A 9,018-nucleotide genomic window follows, 5' to 3' on the forward strand; every position below is an offset into this window, starting at 1 on the left:
TCCTGGTGAGTGGGCATCTCTCCTCCCTCTAGAGGGTCAGGGATCTTTCAGTCTTGTGGCCCCACCATCCTCTGGGGCCTTGTGGTCATCCACTTCCAGCCAGCAGAGGGGAAATGGAAAGTGTGAAGGGAGTACACCTGCTTCTTCAAAGCCCTGGCTTGAAAATGGATTACATCACTTCCTCTTACATCCTTTTGGCCAGAACCCAGTCACATGGCCACACCTACCTGCAAGGGAGGCTGGGAAATGGAGTCCAGCTATGGACTCCGGGAGAAGAGAACACAGATTTTTGATGAAGCGTTCACAGCTTCAGCCCCAAGTAGCTCCCTAATTTTTATACAGCATTGACAAGGCTGTCAATACAATATGAATAAAAATTCCTAACAGGAACAAAATGGCTGGTTTTGCCATTGTGGTTGGGTACATTTAAGACTAGTGTTAAGAAATGAAACATGCTTTTAATTTTATAATGTGAAGTAAAGAGGTGGGAGGAAACAGGACCCTAGTGCCCTTCAGGGTAGCCTTCTGGCAGTCATTGGCACTTTACACACACACACACACACACACACACACACACACACACACACACACACACAGATAGGACCCTCTGGTCCCCCAGCGCGACTGCTTGACAAATTGTATCTGCAAAGCCTTTGCCTGGAAATGAATTTTTAAAAAGAAAGAGGACAAATCTATTCCACAGTACAACAAACAGTTGCTAAAGTCATTCTTGTGTGCACAAAAGCTATTAGTGTACGAAGAAGCAGATGGAAATGGTTCCTTTTCGGTTTAATTCGCTTTAAAACAATTTTCTTAGTGCTGAGTCAAGATTATTAACTCCAAGATAATATTCTCCAATAAGCACAGTACACAAAATTGACTAAAAATTAAGTAGAAATGTTAATTCATTATATTCTGACCTTTGGGTTTTGTTTTTGTTTTTTACAAAAATGGGTTCACCCTCGACCTATTCTGCATCTTATTTTTTACACTTAACAATATACACTGAACGTCCTTTTATGTAGGTTCTCATAAATGCGCCTGCTGCCCAGTCACTCTCCGTGTGGTATTCCCATGTAGGGATGCAGCATTCCCCCATTGGTGGGCAGTTATGGGGGTTCCTGGGGTTTTGCTTTATTGTATGATGCCGCGATGGATATCTGGGCCTATGGATATCTGTGGCTTTGCTTGTTCACAGCATGATCACTCAGGGCTAAGTCTGAGAAGCGGGACTGCTGGGTCACAGAGTCCATCCCCTGGTTTCCTGTTGAGCAAATCCTTTGTTTCCCCCCACCTACCACAGAGTTACCAGGAGCGGGAGCTGCTGCGTCTCATCTACTACGGGGGCATCCAGCCAGAGATCCGCAAAGCCGTGTGGCCCTTCCTCCTGGGCCACTACCAGTTTGGGATGACAGAAACAGAAAGGAAGGAGGTTGGTTACCCCTGATGGGCAGTGGGGTCTTTGGCAGCAAGAAGAGCCAGGTAATGTGGGGCTGGGGGAGCTCTGGTCCCATGGTGGACCAAGGTGGGGCAGGGAGATGTTGGGAAGTCAGGAAGCTTGGGGGCAGCGCAGTCCAATAGAAACACAACAAACGCCACAGATGTCATTTTTTTGAATAACTTTTTCACTTTGAGGTAGTGATAGATTCACATGCACTTGTAAGAAATAACGCAGCGATAGCTCATCCTTTATCCAACTTCCCCCAGTGGTAACTTCTTGCAAAACTATAATATCACAGCCAGGGTATTGACATTGACATAGATATACTGGCAATGTATCAATCTTTATTTTTACATTAAAGTCCATATTTTATTGCATTTCTTTTTTGTTGTTTACAATAAATATGTATATATTTTTAATTGAGAGATAGTTTATTTGCAATATTATATTAGTTTCAGGTGTTCAACATAGTGATTCAAAATTTTTATAGATTATACTCCATTTATAGTTATTATAAAATATTGGCCATATTCCCTGTGCTGTATAATATATCCTTATACGTGTGTGTGTGTGTGTGTGTGTGTGTGTATATCAATCTTAATCAGGCTTTCCATTTTACTTGTACTCGTGTGTGTGTCTATTTAGTTCTCTACAATTTTATCACACGTGTGGGTTTGTGTATCACCACCACAGTCAACATACTGAACATTTCCAGTGCTATTAGGGTCCTCATGTCCTTTTATAGCCAAACCTCCCTCCCTCCCACTCACTCCCATCCCTAACCCCTGGCAACCACTGATCTATTCTCTATTTCTATAACTTTGTCATTTCAAGAATGTTGTAGAAATGGAATCATACAGTGTATAACCTTTGGGGATTGACTTTTTCCACTCAGTGTAAATCTGTAGCGATTCATCTAAGTTGCTGTGTGTATCAATTCTTGATTCCTTTATATGGCTGAGTAGTGTTCCACAGTATGGATGCACCACAGTTTAACTCCACCTGTTGATGGGTAGGCAGGTTGTTTCCAGTTTTTTGGTGATTACAAATAAAGCTGCAGTGAACCTTCTTATACAGGTTTCCATGTGAGCATAATGTGGAATAAATGCTCGAATGTAGTTGCTGGGCCCGATGGTAGTTCACACTTTGTTTTGTTTTATAAGAAACCGCCAAACTTCTGCAGTGGCTGTACCATTTTATCTTCCCGCTAGCACTGTAGGAGTGATCCACACCTGCATCCTCACCAGGGTTTAGTGTTATCAATATTTTTTATATTAGCCACTTACAGGAATGTGTACATGGTATTTCATCGTGGTTTTGGCTTTGGGTTTTATTTGGGCGGGGGGGGGGGGGGGGGCGCGGCCGGGCCTCTCACTGTTGTGGCCTCTCCCGTTGTGGAGCACAGGCTCCGGACATGCAGGCTCAGCGGCCATGGCTCACGGGCCCAGCCGCTCCGCAGCACGTGGGATCTTCCCAGACCGGGGCACGAACCCGTGTTCCCTGCATCGGCAGGCGAACTCTCAACCACTGTGCCACCAAGGAAGCCCTCATTGTGGTTTTAATTTGCGTTTCCCAATTGACTAGTGATACTGAACATCTTTTCACGTGCTCACTTGCCATCTGTGAATCTTCAGTGAAATGTCAGATCATGGCTTCTGTTCATTTTCTTGTTGAATTGTTTCATTTTTTTTACAGTTGAGTTTGGGAGTTCTTTTTATGCTCTAGATATTAATTCTTTGTCATATATGTCATTTACAAATATTTTCTCCCAGTCTGTACCTTGTCTTTTTGTCTTCTTAACAGGGTCTTTTGCAAAACAAATTTTTAGATTTTTGAGGAGGTTCAGTGTATCAATTTTCCCTCTGATGGATTGTACTTCTGGTGTCAAGTCTAATAATTTTTTGCTTAGCCCCAAATCCTCAAGAGTTTTTCTCCTATTTTTTCCTAAAATGTCCATGATCCATTTTGAGTTCATTTTTGGATATGGTGTGTCATTTAAGTCAAGAGTTTTTGGTTGGTTGGTTGGTTGGTTTGGTTTGGTTTTTGCCTCCGGATGTCCAATTGCTTCAGCACCATTTGTTGAAAAGGCTGTCCTTCCTCCATTCAGCTGCTTCTGCACCTTTGTGAAAAATCCTTTGGGCACACATTTGCAACAACATGGATGAACTTGGAGGGTATTATGCTTAGTGAAATGTCAGGCAGAGAAAGACCAATACTGTATGATATCACTTATACTTGGAATCTAAAAAATAAAGCAAACTAGTGAATGGAACAAAATAGAAAGAGACTCGCAGATATAGGGAACAAACTAGTTGTTACCAGTGGGAAGAGGGAAGGGGGAGGGGCAAGATAGAGGTGGGGATTAAGAGGTACAAACTACTATGTATAAAATAAATAAGCTACAAGGATATATTGTACAGCACAGGGAATACAGCCAATATTTTATAATAACTATGAATGGAGTATAACCTTTAAAAACTGTGAATCACTGTGTTGTACACCTGAAACTTACATAATATTATGAATCAACTGTACCTCAATTTAAAAAAAAGTGAAGGAGAAAAAAATCAGTGGGGCTTATTAGAGTGGCGTCTATTTCTGGATTCTCTATTCTGTGCCTTTGATCTAATGCCACACTATAATTAGTAATCTTCAGGTAATACCATACTGTCTTCATCACTGTAGCACATATAGAATTTTAAATGTTTTAGTAGTTACATTTTAAAAAGTAAAAAGAGGGCTTGCCTGGTGGCGCAGTGGTTGAGAGTCCGCCTGCCGATGCAGGGGACACGGGTTCGTGCCCCGGTCCGGGAAGATCCCACATGCCGCGGAGCAGCTGGGCCCGTGAGCCATGGCCGCTGAGCCTGCGCGTCCGGAGCCTGTGCTCTGCAACGGGAGAGGCCACAACAGTGAGAGGCCCGTGTACCGCAAAAAAAACAAAACAAAAAAATAAAAAGTAAAAAGAAACAGACACAATTAATATTTTTAAAGTTTTAATTTTAACATAATTTTAAGTTCATGCCAAGTTCCAAAAGTTGTGATGCAGAGGCCCTAGGTACCCATCACCCCGCTTCCCCCAATGGAAACACCTTATAGAACTATTATATATAGTGTATCATCAAAACCAGCATATTAAGGAAATTCCCTGGCAGTCCAGTGGTAAGGACTTGGCACTCTCACTGCCGGGGCCCTGGGTTTGATCCCTGGTCAGGGAACCGAGATCCCAAAGGCCTCACAGCCAAAAAAAAACCAAAAACCCAAAAAACAGAACATTAACATTAGTACAGTACAACCAAGGATTTCATTACTTTTTGCATCCACTCCTCTGTGTGTGCGTGTGTGTGTGTGGTTCTATGTCATTTTATCAGGGTGAAATTAATTTTAATAACATATTTTATTTAACCCAGTATATCCAATATATTACCATTTCAGCATGTACTCAATATAAAAATTATTAGTGAGATATTTTACATTCTTTTATTCATAATGAGTTTTCAAAACCCACTGATACTTTACACTCCATGTCTGTGTACCATCTGTGCTACGATTTACTAAGTATTTGTCTTTGAATTGATTCACTTAAAAATTTATATAACTTACTTAAAAAAGCATTTTATATCCCTGCCATCAATGGAAAACCAATATGACTTGCCAAAAGAGAAGGAAACTCCAAAAATAAATAGAATGTGACAAAATGATATAATCCAGTTCTACCTAGATGTCACAGGCTGCCTGAGGCCTCTCTCTCTTTGTTTAGAAGGGAGATTATAAAGTATTAAGGATGGATTAAAGACACAGTAGTGCCAGACTGGCCTTCCTCATAATCAGAAAAGTTGAATATGGAGACTTTCTCACACTGTGGTTCCATATGCTGAGGCTGTGCCACGAACTGTCTAAAATGATCTCAGGACCAGCATGAGGATTCCGGTGTGGCAGGCCCCGTGCTCGGGACTGGGAACCCAGAGGTGCATTAGATAAGGTCTTTGCCAGTTTAGGGGCGTTCATGCAAAATCAGATGGAGGCAAACTCAGGGGCTTTAAGAGCACAGAGGAGGCACCTCCACCGGGCAGAAGCCTACCTGAATTCTTTGAAGAGGTTGCTTTCCAGGCGAGGAGACTGAGGAAGGGCTTCCAGGAAGAGAGACGCCCGCATGATGCGATGTGTGTGTGTCTGTGTGCATTTGTGTGGGGAGGGGCGGAAGGGCGTGCGGACGTGGGTAGCTGGGACGTAAAGGACGAGGGGGGTGGGGGCAGCAGTGAGAAGCAGGGCTTCAGAGGAAACAGGAGGAAGACAGCCGAGTGGGAGATGGACAGGAGGGGCCAGGCTGGGACAAGCAGGCACCAGGAAGGAAGGTCATCTGGGTGAGGAGTCCTGGAAGCCTAGCCTAGGATGGCAGTGGGAACAGGGAGGTGGGCTTGGATGAGTCTTCGGGGGGTCAGTGGGAGGGAGCTGCCCATGACAGGCTTGGGCAGGGTGGACCCAGAGTCTCTCTCTGGAAGCCCTGACTAGCTAAAGGACGCCCGCCCCTCCTAACCCTGGCATGGGGCAGGCTCCCTGCCCTCCCTCTTCTGCTTCCTGCCCCCTCACACCCTTTCGTCAGCTTGTCTGCCCCACTTGTGCCCAGAGGTCTGGCAGATTCAGAACCTCAGTTACCTGGGCTGTGCAACACAGAAATGAAGTAAGCTCCGATCTTCTCTGCTGAAATCTCACAAGGGAAACACTAGAAACCTGTGGCCCTTCTCTAAAGCCATTGCTGTAAGTAAAGGAAAGGGTCACTTTTATTCATCTTTGTGTTCTCAGCACCTACCCCCATCCTGGGCACCTGGGAGGTCCCTGGTAAGTGCGTTGAGTGACTGGAGGAATGGACAAATGAGGCATCTTGCTCATCTTACGTTTCGTATGCCTAGGTTGGTGCCTAGCACATAGTATGTACTTATCAACTTAGATGAACAAGTGAATGAATGAATGAATGAATGAAGTAGGAAAAAGGAAAAGAAGGTAATAAAGAAGGAAAGAAACAGTCTGCTCACTTTAGTATCCCCAAGGCTTAGTATACTGCCTGGCACAGAGTAGGTTGTCAACAAATATTTGAATAAGTGTATGAATGAATGAATGAATAAAAGAAGGAAGATAGGAAGGAAGGAGGGAAAAATGGAAAGAAAGAAGTTGCCTTGCTCACTTTTGTGAATCCCCAAGGCCTAGCCAGTGCCTGGCACATAGTAGGTGTTCAGTTAACGTCTGTTGGATGTTAACTCCATGAATGTTGGATGGGTGTTTCTTGGGCTCAGGGTCCCAGGTCAGAGCCACCATCTTCTGGGTTGGGTTGGTTGTCCCCTGGGATCCCACCATTCCAGGTGACTGTGCATCTGCCTTGGCAGGTGGACGAGCAGATGCACGCCTGCTATGCGCAGACCATGTCCGAGTGGCTGGGCTGTGAAGCGATTGTGCGGCAGAGGGAGCGGGAATCCCACGCAGCCGCCCTGGCCAAGTGCTCTTCGGGGGCCAGCCTGGACAGCCACCTGCACCGGATGATGCACCGGGACTCCACCATCAGCAATGAGGTGATGGGTGGCTCCCCTCAGGGAGCCGGGGGCGGGGCTCTGCTCCATCAGGCTGTTGTAGGAAGGGTGAGGGCTGGGTGTTTGGAGCCTTGGGACAGAGTCTCACCCCTGGCTTTTAGGTGGGAGGTGACTTTGGAGTCAGACAGACCTGACTTCAAACTCCAGCCCCTTCATTTCTTAGCTCTGGGGCTCAGACAAGCACCTTTACTTCTGGGCCTCAGTTTCCTCATCTATGAAATGGGAATGACCATTTGTATAGGGGAGGTTTGTGTACAACTCAAACAAGCTAGCATATATAAAGTGCCCAGCACAGTGTTAGACTTTCATTTGTTCAGCAAATGCTGTTTTGAGTACCTACTGTGTGCCAGGTACTGTCAGGAATGTCCTGGAATGTCAAGAATGCTCCAGTGACCAGGTCAGACAAATCTGTCCTGATAGAATCTCCAGTTGAGCATCCCAAAGCAGGGGATGAAAAGAAAGTCAATTCCCTTCACCAGTGGTAAATGCATCATCAATTGCCACACTAATACAGTGTAACAAACAACCCCCAAAAGCCAATGATGTCCAACAGTAAACATACGTTTTTTACTCATATGAGTCTGTGGGTCAGCCGGGCAGTTCTACTCAGCTAAAAGGTTTGTTGATCTTCGTTGGCCTCTCACATATCTGGGGTGACTCGGCCCTGCTCCTCACGTCTCATCCTCCAGCAGGCTAGCCTGGCCATGTTCTCGCAGTGAAAGCAGATCTTAAAGAGAGAAAGCAGAAATGCACAAGCATTTTTTATGTGTTTGCCGTGTCGAGTTTGCTAACACCCCACTGGCCAAAGCAGGTCACTTGGCCAACCTTAGCATCAGGATAGACAGAAACTAGAAGTTATAGGGCAAAAAGCACGTATACAGGGAAGGAGTAGAACATAGACATGCATACAACCAGTCCTTGGAGTTGAACTAAAATATTAGTTGGAAGTCTCAAGTGCAGAGCAGTTAAAGGCAGGGTTCTCTGGTTGTGGGCGGGAGGTGGAGGCCCAGTGGCTGCTGTGGCCTCCGAGGAGGCTCCAGGGAGCAGGGAGTGAGCCGCCGCCCCACTTTTATTTGATAGGTAGGAAGCTGAGGCCCTGAGAAGGGACTTGCCCGAGTCAGGGGTAGAGATAAGACCACACTTACTGACTTCCAGCCCAGCAGCCCCTCCTGAGCTCAATGTTGGGACCCTGAGCCCGGATGCAGCCTCACCCACACTCCATCCTACCCCTTTTTCTCTCAGTCCTCCCAGAGCTGCAGTTCGGGCCGCCAGAACATCCGCCTGCAGAGCGACTCCAGCAGCAGCACACAGGTGACTTCCCGGAGGCCCTGCCCCTCCCCACCCATCCCCCTCCCTCCAACCTGGAATAACGGGACTGGAGGTCCCTCATATACAGGTCACTCATGGTTGATCTGTTTTAGCTTTTTATGCTAGCATTAAAAATTGAAGTTTTACCTACACGAGTAATACATGAATCTCTTTTGCCTGTTAAAAAAATTAAAATATTACAGAGAAAACTAAATTTGGCTTTGACCATCCCTAATCCCCACATGCCCTCTCTAGAAATAACATTGCTATCTTCAATTTGCTGTGTATCCTTCCAGACCCTTCTGTATGCCTTTACATACACAGAAATACATAGACAGTATGTAATATATTGTGATGTTTAGTAATCTTTTAAAATTTCTAAATAAATACCATCAGATGTATTGTTCAGCAGCCTTTCATTTCATTCAGTGCAAAGAAATGTTAACACATTCTCACTCAATATTAAAGAAAAAAACAAAGTGAAAAAATGTGCAAAGTATGTCACCTTTTGCATAAACACAAGGAAATGTTAATGTATGTATGTATTTGCATCTATTTTCTAAAGTGATGGAAGGATAAACCAGAAACTGATCAAATGGTTACTTAAGTGGGGTGAGGGGTACAGGGAAAGAAGCTACATTTCCCTGAATGTACTTTGTTTTCTAGTTTTTTTTTTTTTTTTTTTTTTTG

At 44.8% G+C, this 9,018-nt stretch overlaps 1 protein-coding gene across 4 annotated transcripts in view; it reads left to right on the top strand.

The window, feature by feature from the left end:
- SGSM1 (small G protein signaling modulator 1) overlaps nucleotides 1-9,018 on the top strand; it is a 53,343-nt gene that overhangs the window by 32,344 nt on the left and 11,981 nt on the right. For 2 of the 4 annotated variants that reach the window (XM_007461125.1, XM_007461126.1), the window contains 3 exons: nucleotides 1,304-1,432; nucleotides 6,820-7,002; nucleotides 8,263-8,331. In XM_007461125.1, coding sequence (XP_007461187.1) covers nucleotides 1,304-1,432; nucleotides 6,820-7,002; nucleotides 8,263-8,331 — 381 coding nt within the window. The remainder of the gene's footprint in view (nucleotides 1-1,303; nucleotides 1,433-6,819; nucleotides 7,003-8,262; nucleotides 8,332-9,018) is intronic. The other 2 variants (XM_007461127.1, XM_007461128.1) reach the window with 1 other exon arrangement.

This window comes from Lipotes vexillifer, unplaced genomic scaffold, assembly GCF_000442215.2.
Source record: "Lipotes vexillifer unplaced genomic scaffold, Lipotes_vexillifer_v1.1 scaffold691, whole genome shotgun sequence".
In the NCBI taxonomy this organism is placed as follows: Eukaryota; Metazoa; Chordata; class Mammalia; order Artiodactyla; family Lipotidae; genus Lipotes; species Lipotes vexillifer.